The 15,091-nt window shown below is 38.3% G+C and overlaps 2 protein-coding genes across 10 annotated transcripts in view; one reads left to right on the top strand and one right to left on the bottom strand.

Annotated features, from left to right (window-relative positions):
- SENP7 (SUMO specific peptidase 7) overlaps positions 1 to 1,040 on the bottom strand; it is a 151,984-nt gene extending 150,944 nt beyond the window's left edge. For 3 of the 8 annotated variants that reach the window (XM_030330331.1, XM_030330333.1, XM_030330334.1), the window contains exon 1: positions 856 to 1,012. In XM_030330331.1, coding sequence (XP_030186191.1) covers positions 856 to 895 — 40 coding nt within the window. In that variant the 5' untranslated portion in view covers positions 896 to 1,012. Of the gene's footprint in view, positions 1 to 855 lie in introns of all 8 variants that reach the window. The other 5 variants (XM_030330335.2, XM_030330338.1, XM_030330336.1 and 2 more) reach the window with 5 other exon arrangements.
- On the top strand, positions 339 to 13,404 carry LOC115524014 (putative protein FAM172B). Of its 2 annotated transcripts, none has more exons than XM_032594761.1 (2): positions 339 to 542; positions 11,926 to 13,404. In XM_032594761.1, the coding sequence occupies exon 2, from the start codon at positions 12,217 to 12,219 to the stop codon at positions 13,018 to 13,020; it is 804 nt and encodes a 267-aa protein (XP_032450652.1). In that variant the 5' UTR covers positions 339 to 542; positions 11,926 to 12,216; the 3' UTR covers positions 13,021 to 13,404. The 2 variants fall into 2 exon arrangements, with proteins under 2 accessions (XP_032450652.1, XP_032450653.1); XM_032594762.1 differs by lacking the exon at positions 339 to 542 and adding an exon at positions 3,704 to 3,843.
- Positions 13,405 to 15,091: the final 1,687 nt, after the last annotated feature.

Here is a 15,091-nt window from a genome sequence, read left to right as displayed (position 1 = left end):
CTTAACACGAGGAAATGAGGTACTCTTAGCAGATGAGATCTTTGACAAAAACTTGTTGACTACGAGGAGCTCTACCTCATGTCTTACAACTCCACTTTTGTGTTTCCAACATGTAGTACCCCGAGCTGAAGCCATAAAGCAATTTCAAAAACAAAAATACACGGCGAATAAAAACACAATGGAAGCACAACTTCAAATCCTTTGTTCGACTTTTTACTCACTTCTGGAAGAAGCAGCAGGAGGCTGGAAAAGAAAAAGGTTATTAAGAGGGCCTGTTCAAAAGAACGAAACGCGTCGCAGCGCTGATCTGAGCGATGAAGTGTCAATTAACAAGCCCCGCCTCTCCCCCTTTGCAGCCACGGCTATACCTGCCCCGAGGTAAGGGGGTGAGAAGGCAGCTGAATCGAGAATCAAAGAAATAGAGAAAAAGTGGGGTCAGGGGCTGGAAGTGAAACTGGTGCACTGGTGGAATTAGAAGAAGGCGTGGCAGGGGAGCGGCAAGCCAACAGGGAAGATTCCTGGGCCGACGAGACTCACGCAAGGTGTTCGGGGGACGAGGGAAAACCTGAAGGGGTGTTGGGGTTAAGAGCGGCCAGGGCTTTGATGACAGCTAGGACTCGGTCTCCGACTGGCAGAGGCGGGGGCGCCCCGGGAGTCTTCCATTGTGCGCGCCCCTCCGCTCGTACCCTCCCCGCCCCTCCCCTCCCCTCCCCGCGCGAACGGGAGCCCGCGCCCCCACGGGAGCTCGAGCCCGAGCCCTCTCTGGTCCGGGCCGCCGCACCCGTCGCCGCCTGTACCTCCCATTTGCCCAAGGTTGAAGAGAATATGCTCAGCCCTCCTCCGACCCGTTCTCACCGGATGAAGATCGACGTCGCCCGGCCTTCCCCTTGTCCATCTTCTCTTCCTCCTGCTGGAGTCGCAGTTGCTGTCGCTGTCACCTCAAGACCCCTCGGGCTGGGGAAGAGAGGGGGAGGGGAGGGGGGGGAAGGAAAGCCAGGAAAGTACGAACAGCGCTTGCGCAAGAGCCGTCGCCTGCCCTCAGACCGGAAATCAGCTGCCCCTCCCACCTCACCCGGAAATCACTTCCTGGGACTTGTTTTCTCTGCGGGTTGCCACCTCGAATGCCTATTTAGTGGTACTATTCTTATTATCTCTGAACCTATAGGAAAGTGAGGTTGTGTGCGTGGTTTTAGCCCGAGATCGTCTGCGGCTTTGTTTACTTTCAAGGCTGGGGTAGACTGAAAATTGAAAAAGGGGAAACTTTAGGAATTCCTGTAGTTTAATGACTCTCGCGAGGTGACCCAGAAAAATGAAAATAAGAGGAATACTACACGGTCTCTCCTAGCTACTTGTCCTCAAGAGTGTCCTCAAACTCAGAAATAAAAAGACGGTAAAGCCACCTGTAAGCCTAGACATTGGCTTAGCATTTGGAGTGGAAATGTATTTGGTCAGCTGAGGAAAAATGTCATAGTAATAAAGAGCATCTCTTTTTAAAATTCACACTCATCATTTTTTTTTTTAAATTTTTTTTTCAACGTTTATTTATTTTTGGGACAGAGAGAGACAGAGCATGAACGGGGGAGGGGCAGAGAGAGAGGGAGACAGAATCGGAAACAGGCTCCAGGCTCTGAGCCATCGGCACAGAGCCCGACGCGAGGCTCGAACTCACGGACCGCGAGATCTTGACCTGGCTGAAGTCGGACGCTTAACCGACTGCGCCACCCAGGCGCCCCCACACTCATCATTTTTAAAGGTCCAGAAAAAAAGGTAAACTAGAACTCAGTTTTTTTAAAACATAAAACGCTGAAGTTATAGAAAGTGGATGGCTGTAAACTGGAATTCATTCAACTATTATTAAAGTACTTAAGAGACTAGCCCAGTCCTCAATGAACTCAGACTATTTTTAGACTTATTTTTCTTTTTCAGTTCTTTCAAAGGGCTCATCAGTTTAGAAAACTGCCCTGTTTTATTGGCCACGATATACATATTAGTTTTTTAAATGTGTAAGATGTAATCAGAGTAAGTTAAACATAATTCAGCTCAAGCATGATTAGTCAGAGGCAAAACGATCTTAGAATGTTCCAAGCAGAAGGGATCTTGGAGCTACTTGAGCTTAACATCCCATCCCCTTTCCCCATTTGACCAAGGCCAATAAAGGGACTTACCTAACTGGCCCTAGAGCCCAGTCTCCTGCTTCTTGAGTCAAGCGTCCTTAATTACTGTATGATGTGTGCTGAGGTACAGGTAAGCCTCCAGGTGTTAAAGCCTATTTGGGCTCTTGGGCCCCGGGGGAGTGTTTTACAGGGCAGGAATAGTTGAAAAGCAGGAATATTTCAGAGCTTGATGAGATTGAAATTCACGACAAGGGTTTCATTTAGAGGCCCTAGTTTATTTCTGTTTAGCAAAGCAAAACACTGTTTAAAGAAAAAAAATAGCTGAATTTTAAGTTTCTTCATAAATCAACGTTTTTCATTGAATAATTTAACACCGGAATCAAACCAGCTTAATTCATTTGCCAATATTGTAGGAAACAAATTAACTGCAAAAGATGGAAATAGAGCTGAGAGATGGGAACATAAAAAAGGAAAGTGTAAGTAGGCCTTATCCATTTCCACCCAAATTAGCAGCTTCCATAAAAGTAAGTGGTTTTAAAGATTAGCAGTAAGACATTAGCTTATAAGAAATGAAATTATAAGAAGTTATTCAGTTTGCAAATGTGTCACTTAGACTTCTTGAAACAAATATACCATTCTGCTAATATACCATGTAGCCAATTTGTCTCTTTGAATTGGAACTTGTTTCAAATAACGTTTGAAGATAAATGAACTTGAAGCTCAAGAATTTCAAATTTGCTTTTGGACCAGTATTTTTATTGTTAGAGCATTAATCTCTGTCTCATAGTTAACTGCATTGCAAACAACTAAAGGACTAAAAGTTCAGTTTCTATTTTTGAGAGAGTCACTTAACCTCATTTTGCCTTTCATAAAAATAAGTGATGCTCAGGTGAGAGGTTTCTTATGTTAAAAATAAGAAAGACCAAAAAAAAAAAAAGTGATTGTCTTAGTATGTTTGGGGATAATGTCATTTTGCTTATGTACATTTAACTCACACTGTATAGAACCTTTCAAATTAAAATTATTTGAGATTAGAAATTCGTCAGCCCAGTATTTTATAAGAGACAATGGACAGGTGTTATCTAATGGGTACGGCTCTTTATTGAGCATTAAAGGTGCATAAAAGTGATTACATTAAGTATTATATTTTTATTTTTGTTCTATGCATTGGGTTTGGTTTTAATAGTTTCAAGACAAAGAGACAGTATGAAATTGATCAACCCTTTATTTTACCCCTGGATTAACAATTTCTTTGAAGAGAGCTTAATAAAATCTGCAAAAGGCCCTTTCTCATCACAAGTGAATTAACTTTAAGTACAATATGAATGTAAAGAGGTTTAGATGGGCACTGTAGATATCTGGACTTCCTATTTTAAAAACTAAAAGAAACAATGTGGAATTTCTTACCATGGGCTCCAGGAAAGCCTACAGTTTGCAAAGATACATGGAGTTATGTTGCTATTCGCTCCATTTTCATTAGTAATTGACTTTTATCTTTAAAATACTGAGAATTCTTATGTGAAGCAAGTTTTTCTTCCACATATAAATGAAGTAATCTGTAATTCATGAAAAGATACATAAGATTGTTTAGTTTTAAAGGTATCTTTTTAAGTTAGTTTTAAAGATATCTTTTTTTTTTTTTTTTTTTTTTTTAACAGTCACCAACTGTAACTGCCCTGCAGTGGAACGGCCTGTTTCCACAAGTTATGAAAACCTGCAGTAACTCTAGGTATTTGAGGAGTAGATGGATAATCTGTTGTCCAAAAAGCTATAGAAGGAATCTGTGCACAAATCTTTAACCTAAGATCCCTAAACTGTCATTTGGCCCTGGGCCAGCCAAGCCCAAGATATCTTGTACATATACTGCTAACTTCTTTGAAGTGTCCTATCTTAAAATGTTACATTTATTTAACATTTCTTTGCCTTAATACATTTGTTTCTTAGGCACATCTGTTTCTTAGGCACACATAATGTATTAAGGCACATTTCTGTTGTTATTGAGGCACAGAAATGTGCCTTAATACATTAGTTTCAAGAGAAATTTTTCAATTTATATTATTGTTAGTAAAAACTGAGGCTTTAGGTAGTCTCATCTTCTTTAGCCTTTAACTTTTGGTACCCACTTGCCTCTGAATAATCCAAATCAAGAAACACGAAACATAGGGTCTAGGACTGCACAAAGTCGGTAAATCCAAAAATCTAGTTTTCAGAATTATTTGGGAGCATCTTTTCTTAAACTACCTACTCCAGGTCCCACCTCAGACCTTTTAAATCAGAATCTCCTACAAGTGGGGCCTGATAATCTGTATGTTTAAAATTTATCCCAGGAAGACATATCAAGTATTTCTTTTTTTAAGTATAACACTGAACTATAATTTATAGCGCTGTATACTTAAGAGATAAAACCATAAAGAAATGCAAAGCACTGATTTCTATAAAAGTCCAGAGTGGTTACTTTAGGAGAGAGAGAGAAGCATTGGAAGGCCCTTTAGGGATGGCTGGCAACACTAACCATCAGTTGTTATGAGATGTTTCTCTTTATAATAGTTGACTAAACTTTTTTTTCTTTAACTTTTCTAGAAACTTCTGTCGCATACTCAAATTTGAGAAACCCAAGATTTGGTGACATCTAACTTTTTTTCTTTCTATTTCTAATATTCTATTTCTATTCTATTCTATTTTTCTTTCTATTTCTAATAGCCTATTTCTGTGTCTTTACCTCAGCTACATTAAATTCAGCCACTTTAGTCTTTCCTGGGGAGAGGTAGGTAGGGAGAAGGAATCCTAGGAGGAAGGAATTTAGTTTGCTTTTTTTGAACCTTTCACATATGTTATTTCATTAGCTTTATCATTTTCTAGTTTTTTTCTGTAATTTACTAAATAGAATTGTATACAAGCATAATTTTAGTAAAAAACTTCATTTTTGCATTCTGTGTTGAGAATAATCTGCTTTTGTATGAAAATAGTAATTATTTTCTTAAGACATGTTTTCTAGATTCTTTATTTTGTTTTTCTAAATAAATAAAATCATGGTCATTGTAATAAAAAGCATTTAGATATTCTTAAATTTTCTGAGTGAAGCATCCTTCACTCTGTGCTTCCTACTGGCATAGGATATACAAAAGACCTCCAAAGTATACCAAAGGACTATAATCACTGTAATAAGGTATTACTGAGTAACCAGGGTTTTAGATGCTAACTTCTCAGGTTGTAAAATTTTATTTTCATAAAAGCTTACTGTTCATCTGTGAAGAATGTAAAATATTGCTTAGTAAAGCCAATTGATGATCCTGGAGAGAAAAGGAGCGCTCCTTAAAATCAAGCTAATTAAAATTATGTGCATCTGTGATTCTATTGCCCCAACTACTCACTTGTCAAATTCCTAGCAAGTAGAATGGGTTGCTGGGGGCTGGGGCAATGGGGAAATGAGTAGTTATCCCTTAATGGTTACAAAGTTAGATTTTGGCAAGATGAAAAACGTTCTATGGATAGATAGCAGTAACGGTGGCACAACAATGTGAATCTATTTAATGCCACTGAACTGTACAACTAAAAATGGCTAAAATAGTAAATTTTAGTATATTATACTACAATTTTTAAAATAAATAATTAGAGGGGCGCCTGGGTGGCTCATTCAGTTGAGTGTCCAACTTCAGCTCAGGTCATGATCTCGCAGTTCATGAGTTCAAGCCCCTATTGGGCTCTGTGCTGACAGCTCAGAGCCTGGAGCCTGCTTTGGATTCTGTGTCTCCCTCTCTCTGCCCCTTTCCCACTCACGCTCTGTCTCTCTCTTTTTCTCAAAAAATGAATAAACGTTAAAAAAAATTTTTAAATAAGTAATTAGAAACAATAGCCATCCCTAAAACAAAAAATAACAGCTGTGTCAATCACCTAATCCAGGTTACTAGAAGAACCTAATTTGAAATTCTCATTAATAATTATTACTTTTTAAATTTTTCTTATATTTATTTTTGAGAGAGAGTACGAAGGGGGAGGGGCAGAGAAAGAGAGAGAGAGAGAGACGCAGAATCCAAAGCAGGCTCCAGGCTCCATGCTGTCAGCGCAGAGCCCAAAAGGAGGCTACAAACTCATGTAGCATAAGATCATGACCTGAGCCAAAATCAGACGCTTAATCAACTGAGCCACCCAGGCACCCCTAATATTCTAATTAATGATTATATACTATTCTCCATTATTCCATTCAATGTAAAATGACTAGGCTACTTGATGTAAGACACTAAGTGTCTAACAAATACCTTCACTAAATTTTTGGAAGATGAATGAAATAAGTTAAATATTATGCATTTACAAGATCACCGGTAAAAATGAATCTTCTCTCAGTCTCCTAGAGCTGCCTGAGTTACTTTGGGTATGTCATTTTACTTTGAAAATCCTTACTTCTCTATAAAAAATACATTAACAATGAATATCAATAACATGCTTTGCAGCTCTAATCTAATTATCTAATAATAATCTAATAATCTTATTATTGATCTTGATTTGTAAAAGAAAAAAACATAAATGCATAGGATATTCTCTAAGAATGATTAATAAATTGACATTTATTAACTTTAAAATTATACAAGAAGCCTCTATAATTTTTAGAGAGCTTTGTGTGCATCTTTCTCCTGTATATGCAGCTAGAGGTCTTTTGCTCTTTACTAACTTATGCCCTTAGCAAAAATTGTAAATTTCTAACAATAATATTTAAGTGCTTAGTGTGTACCGGGCATTATTCCAAGAACTAGAGATACAGTAGCGAACAAAGCAAAGTCTTTGTCCCTGTTCTCATGGAACTTACATTCTAATGGGTTGGCGGGGGAAGGGGGTGCAGAAAATAAGCAAGTATATGTCAGCTGGTAGGAAATAAGTGCTTTAAAAAAAGAGAGGTAGAGGGAGGAAAGTGAAGGGAAAGGAAGGAAAGAGAAGGGAAGGAGCTAAGTATAGATAGGAGAATGAGGAAGAATTAGAATTGCCCTTTCAGATAGAATGCTCACATCTCTGATCAGATAACAAGTGGACAGAAATGTGAAGGAAATGAAATATCTACAGGAAGAGTGTTCCAAGCTGTGGGCATAGTGAGGGGGAATGCCCTAAACAGGAGCTTGCTTCACAGTTGGAGGCAAAAAGGCCAGGTGTGGCTAGAGTGAAGTAAGCAAGAGCATAGTGGGAAATGACACCTGAGAAAGAGCTAAGAGCCAGATCATGCAGCTAGATGAGTAGGCAAGTAAGGCAATGACATTGAAGAGCTAAGGGCCATGTGGGACCTTGCAGGCAGTGATAAGGACCTAATCTTTTATTCTGAGAGGGGAAACCATTGAGAATTTTGAACAGGTGTGTGAGATCCAATTTAGAGGTTTTGAAGAGATCACTCTAGCTGCTATGTGGAAAACAGACTGCATGATGATAAGAGCTTATGCAAAGAGATTATATAGGAGACTTGATAATGTTAGTTGATAAAGTTATTGTTGAGTTGAACTAGGGTGATAGAGGTGGAAGGGTGATAAGTGATTAGATTACAGGTGTATTTCAAATAACAGAGCCTAGGGATGCCTGGGTGGCTCAGTCTGTTGAGCTTCACATGTGACTCTTGATTTTGGCTCAGGGCATGAGCTCACATTCCTGAGATGGAGCCTGCTTGGGATTCTCTCTCTCTCTCTCTCTCTCTCTCTCTCTCTCTCTCTCTCTCTCTCTCTCTCTCTCTCTCTCTCCCTCTCCCCTCCCCTTAGATGTTTTTTTTTTAATGTATTTTAACATCTAAGTCAATATACCTAGTAGACAATTAGATATAAATTTAGGGGAGAGTTTCAGGTTGGAGGATATTAACCAAGCAAAATGTGCTAGAAATCATCTAGCTTTTCATTCTGGAAGATACTCTCTACCTTGCTCCTGTTCACCCCATCACCACCTATCCTTTATATATCTATGTGCCATTTTGTTTTTCCAGTTTGTAAACTCTCATTCTTCAGCCCTGAGAAGTGTCTCAAACAACTAAGTATACAAACACTGAACAGAAGTGGAAAAGATCATTAAATGTTGTGCTATGTGCTATTAGAAAATACTGATTAAGGGGCACCTGGGTGGCTCAGTCAGTTAGGTGTCAGACTTTGGCTCAGGTCATGATATCATGGTTAACGAGTTCAAGCCCCACATTGGGCTCTGTGCTGATAGCTCAAGGCCTGGAGACTGCTTCGGATTCTATGTCTCTCTCTGCTCCTCCCCACTTGCACTCTGTCTTTCTCTCAAGAATAAATAAACATTAAAAAAAATTTTTTAAATACTGATTAAAAAAGAATGAAAATACTGATTTTGTTTATTTTACTTTCTGATTAAAAAAGAGTTAAATAGCTAACAAAATTCTTTGCTTAGTTCTTTGAGGTTTTTTTTTTTTTTAAGAAGAAGAAATTGATGTGTTTTTTAAAAAATTTGTTAATGTTTTTATTTACTTTTGAGACACAGAGAGACAGAGCATGAGCAGGGGAGAGGCAGAGAGAGAGGGAGACACAGAGTCCGAAGCAGGTTTCAATCTCTGAGCTGTCAGCACAGAGCCTGATTCAGGGCTCGAACTCACTGACTGTGCGATCGTGACCTGAGCCGAAGTCGGACACCCAACCGACTGAGCCACCCAGGCGCCCCAGTTCTTTGAGCTTTAAATATACTGTATCTCAGTAGAGGAAAAGGCAATTTTCAGACCAATATCTGAATAAACAGTATTTTTTAAATTTTATTTATTTAAGTAATCTCTACCCCTAACATGGGGCTCTACCTCATGACCCCAATATCAAGAGTCACATATTCTTCCTACTGAACCAGCCAGGCACCCCTAAACAGGGTATTTTAGATCTGAGAGACTATTGGTTTTCTGTGCAAACCTGGTCATCCATGCCAATTTATAAAATAGAACTTTCTTTTTAAAGAGCAATTTGGCAATGTCTGGTGAAGTGAAAGATGCTGATATAACCTAGAAATTCCACCTTCAAGTATATTGCCTAGGGAAATTTTTGATATGTGCACAAAAATATAGCTATAAAAATACCCATTTCAGTTTTGTATATAATAGTAGAAAATTAGAGCAATCTAAATGTTCTTCCACAGGAAAATGGTTAAACTATGGCATATTCAAGAAATGGAACACCAAAAACAAAATGAATGATGTAGAAATACATTTATTAATATGGATAAATATCACAATGTTAAGTGAATAAGGAAGGCTGGAAAGAGATATATACGGTTTTTTATTTCACATTTCTCAAAAATGAATATCATCCTGTCTAATTTCACAGAACCTTCCACGCGTGAGACACTATGTAGTATGGTTTTTGCCTACATTAGTTAATTTCACACAACAGCCTTGTGAAATATTGTTATCCCTATTTTGCATTTATTCTCTCAAAAAATATTTATATAATATGTGCCAGAGGGCATTCTAAACACTGAAGCTATAGTAGTTAAATAAAATTCCTGTTCTCCTAGAGCTTCATTCTAGTGAGGGAAGACGTAAAGTTGAAAAATATACAAGCAATTATGTATTAAGTGGTAATGTAGACTATGAAGAAAAATAAAGCAGAGTAGCAAGATAGAGAGTAATAAGGATCACTATTAAATAGCATAAAGTAAAACTCAGAAGATGAAGAAACTCATAGAAGGTAAGAACCTGCTGAAAGTCACTCGAACTGAAAATTTGGAGCTAGGGTTTAAACCTAAATCAATCTAATTCGACAGACTTCTCTCTCTATATATATATATTTATTTATTTAAATTCTAGTTAGTTAACATATAGTGTAATATTGGTTTCAGGAATAGAATTTAGAGATTCATCACTTACATACAATACCCAGTGCTCATTACAGCAAGTGCCTCCATAATACCCATCACCCATTTTGCCCATTCCCCACCCACCTTCCCTCCAAGAGGTTTCTCCTTTTAATTTTTTTTTAATGTTTTATTTATTCTTGAGAGAGAGCAACAGAGCACCAGCAGGGGAAGAGCAGAGCAAGAGAGGGACACAAAATCTGAACCAGGCTCCAGGCTCTGAGCTGTCAGCACAGAGCCCAACACAGGGCTTGAACTCACAACCCATGAAGATCATGACCTGAGCCGAATTTGGATGCCCAGCCCAACAGGCTGAGCCACCCAGGCACCCCAAGGCTTCTCCTTTTAAAGGATAATTAGGTCTATCTGTCATTTACACTTTGGAAAGACATTAATTACATAATGGCCTCTGAGATCAGCAACACTAGAAGAAACAGTTTGTTTTTTTTTAACGTTTTATTCATTATTGAGAGAGAGACACACACACAGAGCGTGAGCAGGGGAGGGGAAGACACAGAATCCGAAGCAGGCTCCAGGCTCCAAGCTGTCAGCACAGAGCCCGATGCGGGGCTTGAACTCACAAACCGCGATATCATGACCTGAGCCGAAGTTGGTCGCTCAACTAACTGAGTCACCCAGGCACCCCAGAAAACAGTTTTTTAATGGAACAGGAGGGAATAGAGAACAGTCTAGATATGTTGGGTGGTTTGGACAACCAAACACCTTCATAACATAGCCGTTACATATGGGAATCAGAGTAAGTTTCAGAAAGTGAGAAAAGAGTTAAGAAAATAAAGTAAACAAGCACCATCTTAATTTTGCCATAAGCCTTGATAGTATCATGAGTGTAATTAAAAATCATTTTCACTGCTACTTATTGGAAGTGAGTCATGGATTACCACTGTCAATGTTAAGAAATTAAGCAGAGAACATATTCATGTATTAGTTAAGAACATGAATTTTAGAGTCCGACAACCTCAGTACCCAATCGTGTATTTAATAATAATTTAATGAATAATCTTCAGGGCAAGCCACTTAACCTTTCAAAGTCTTTTCTTTTCCTTTTAGGCTTTGTCCACAATAACTGTCTAAATTAACTTTTTAGTCAGCCACTTTTTTCTTCTCAGACATCTGAAATACCATATCTTCATTGTAAGATAAATTCATCATAACCTGTACTGCCTGGTTCACATTTCACCCCCACTGCCATCCCCTGCCATTTATTTAACAGCAAAAATTATTGAATGCTGACTGTGGAAATAAAGCCAAACCAAATGAGAAAAGCAAAACCTATTTATTCTGTGCTAGCTATATCAATGTAGTCAACCACATCACTTGCATTTTGGCAGAGACTCAAAGGAAGGCAGAAAACTGGGAAAGCTTTATAGTGGAAAATAAGAAAGGCTGTTGGTATGTCCTGATTGGAGGCTGTTGGCCTGGGGAAGCTGCAGGTGGGCTAACTAAAAGCAGAATATCCTGTGTGATTGGTTAGGGATGCATATTTGGCTTTTTCTCATGGGTCCTAATTTGGAAGCAGGGATAAAAATTAGGAAAGCTCTCAGTTATTAGTCAAGTCCTGGCCATTTGTGGCCAGTTGTAACAGAGGTTATTGTTTAGCTTGCTGGATTGTCACTAGAGGTAGTAGTCTGACTTCGTACAAATCTGACTTATAGCAGGCTGGCTTCCTGGGCTATTTATTGTAGATAAGGGGTTGGCTTCCTGGGCAAGTTGCTATGGATTGTGGGTCAGTTCTGTCATTATGTATGGTCTGGCCATTTTCCCATACTTAATTATCCCTTACTACTTTGCATCATTCACAATTATTTTGAGTTAAAGTCCTTAACTCAGATTAAGTCCTTAACTCAGTCCTTAATTTAGATTAAAAGGGTAATGTATTAGTGAAGTACTTAATTTTAGAATGATTTCCCACAGGAATAATTTAACAAGCGGATATTTTTAGTTTTTTCTACCACTGAGATTATTGCTTTTTTATTTTCAGTGGTTACCAGTTACTCGGGAGCTGAGCTTCCAAAAATTTATTGAACAATCTGACTTACTAGAAGAACTTAAATATGACTTCAATGAAAAAGCTGAATTGAGACACACTGAGACACAAAGGCCTTTTGTTTTTAACTATTATAAAAATGTCTTTGAGAGGAACAGCAAGCGCTACCAGGCCCTTGGCTATTTGCTTGAACAATATATTTATGAGCTTTTGGAGAAAGTATGCAAATTACAAAAAGTATATATCCCACCAGAGGCTGATAAAGAACCAAGAAGCTTCTTTTTCATGAGTGAGAGAGCATTAACAAGTCATCGTTCTGTTCTTCTTGTTCTTCTTCAAGACCAAGGAGTCTTTAGAGCTGGTCAGTGGAGTCAGCAGGCAATAATACATCATGGTCTCCAACATGGAAGTCAGATACCATGTATTCAAATGGCATTGCAGGCACATTATGATGTAATTGTGCTAAACCCCAATGACAATTTCATCGACCTAAACATGGAAGAAGAGCGGAAAGGCCTGTTAACCCAAACTAAGGGGTCATCTTCCCTAAAAATGGTTCCAGCAGAGAACTTTTTATCTGTCCAGCAACCTCTCCAGTGCACCCCTAAAAGATGCAGCAACACTCCTGAAGAACACATGGCTTACATTTGGGATTACTTCATTTCAAAGACTGAAGGCAAGGATGTTGCCTTCATTGTACATGGTTACGGAGGCTTGGTTTTTATGGACTTACTTGTTCGTAAAAAGTGGGAAGTGATGAACAAAGTATATGCTGTTGCCTTTATTGACTCTGAACATCATGTAGGACACCAGCTGGGAAGTGATGTTCAGTTATTGGCCTGGATAAAGCACCACTGCCGTGAATGGGTGACAAGCCCTAAGCCTTTGGATAAACCTGCAGCTACTGTTTTAAAACAGGAGTTTCCTATGGTTTCTGCTGGTACAGAAAAACACAACTTAGCCCCTTCCTCTAGCCTTCAGTCAATTTTTAAATACTTTAAAAAAGCTTTGAAAGCCAAAACAACTATTAATTTTTCTCGAGTGCCAATAGTAACTAGAAGCTCCACAAAAAGAAAGCAAATTGCTTAACTTACTTTTTTGTCACCTAAGATTTTTTTGTCCCACTGAAATGCTGCGAATGTAGATGCTAGAAGAAAAAGAATACTCTGCAGTATTATGTTATGAAAAGAATATACACAGTGTTATATTCTGGCTTGAGGTTTGATTTGTTACTTTTTTTGAAAAGTGAATATGTTCTTTTTTGTAGCCTATTGATGAGCTGGGCATCAGTCAACGCCATCATTAATATTTTACAGTATTAGTCAAGTTAGAGGATCTTTTGAAAACCTCTCTTATGTCTTAATAGAATGACACCAAAATTGCAGTTGATAGAAATTAAACACTAAGTCAGTCTTCAGTTTCTATGTTGTTAATGCCATACTAAAATTATAAGTGAACATAAAAATGATTATAAACTCCATTTTTGTATGTTTGTGTTCTGTTTGAATTTATTGTTCTTATGTTGAAGTTTACTTTAGGTGTTTACTCATACCTTCAGCTAATATTTGAGTGTCTACTATGTCCCCATCAATAGTACGTGTTGAGGACACCAGCAAACAAGACCAACGTTGCCTTTATCCATATGGAGTTCACAATGAACAACAAATTGAAAGTGTGAAGAGTGTTCAGAAATTCAAGGTGCCATGGAACATCTAGTATGAGAGCTAACAGCCTTGGGGTACAGGTAATACGTCTGTGAGAAAATGACGCTTAGTTTGAAAGACAACAGCAGTTGGGAAAACAAATTCATAGGCAAAGGAATAGCATATGCAAAGGTCTTGAGGTAGGAGAAAATAGTCCAGTTAACTGAAGCTAAAAAATTATGGGAGAGCCGTGTTAAAGAAAAAATTATTCATGACATTTATTAAAGACATAAGGAAGACTTTAAGAGGGATTGCTGCAATGGGGGTTTTGAAGTTGGGGAGAGAGATCAGCCTCAACTTCTAATTCACCAAGGATAATTGAGGGGGCAATATTATAGCCAAAGTGTAGGGTGAGGATCAGTGAATGGAAAATTAACTAAGAGGAAAGAAACATCAGGCATAAGAGAGATTCTTACTAGACTGACTCAGCGTAATTCTTACTGAAGCCAGGCCAGGTTGATAACACATTGACAGTGGAGGATGAGGAATTTTATCAGATCTAGAGGATGATTAAGTGCCAAAAATGAGAAATTTTCACTGACAGCCAAATTCTTGCTAAAACTAGACTAAGTGACAACAACAACATCAACAACAACAACAACAAAAACTGGACTAAGTGGACCAACGATGGAGTCCAACATCAGAGCCTAGCTGAGAGGAGGGCTCAGAGGAGCCAGACTCAGATTTGGTCAAGGAGAGGTTTTGTCAGTAGTTAGAAAGTTAAGTTAACGAAATAAGCAGAGGCAGCTTGCTTAAGGCTGCAATGGCCATGGTTATGATTTTTTACTTTATTCTCATAACAGTAGAAAACACTGGATGGTTTTAGACAGGAGAATATTCTCAGATTTACATTTTATAAAGAATATCCTGGAGTGCCTGGGTGGCTCAGTTGGTTGAGCATCTGACTTCAGCTCAGGTCACGATCTCATGGTTTGTGGGTTGGAGCCCCATGTCGGGCTCTGTGCTGACAGCTCAGAGCCTAGAGCCTGCTTCGGATTCTGTGTCTCCCTCTCTCTTTCTGCCCTACCCACCCACTTCTGTGCTCGCTCGCTCTCTCCCTCTCTGTCAAAAATAAACATTAAAAATTAAAAAAAAAAAAAGAATATCCTAATTACAGTTCAGAGAATAGATTAGAAGAAGCACAAGCTTGTAGGCTGGGAGACCAAATTAATTTTGGTAGTATTCTGAGAAATGCTTAATATTAATTCTTAACTATGAATACTAATATAGTTAACACTAATACTTAAATACTAATATTTAATTACTTAATACTTATGCTAAATACTAATACTGTGATTCCTATGAACAAAATTTTATGATTGGAGGTTAGGAATAAGGAGAAGGAAATAAGAAGGAGGACTCCTGGATTTTTGGCTTGAGCAACTAGATGGATAGAAATACTATTTGTTGAAATAGGGACTACTGACAAAAAAAAATGTATTTTGGCTGTTCCAGAA

The sequence above is a fragment of the Lynx canadensis genome, chromosome C2 (assembly GCF_007474595.2).
Source record: "Lynx canadensis isolate LIC74 chromosome C2, mLynCan4.pri.v2, whole genome shotgun sequence".
NCBI classification, from domain to species: domain Eukaryota; kingdom Metazoa; phylum Chordata; class Mammalia; order Carnivora; family Felidae; genus Lynx; species Lynx canadensis.
This window is presented reverse-complemented; position numbering and strand designations above follow the sequence as displayed.

Coding starts and splice junctions, on each gene's coding strand:
- LOC115524014 (XM_032594761.1), top strand. CDS start 12,217: ATGAGTGAGAGAGCATTAACAAGTCATCGTTCTGTTCTTCTTGTTCTT.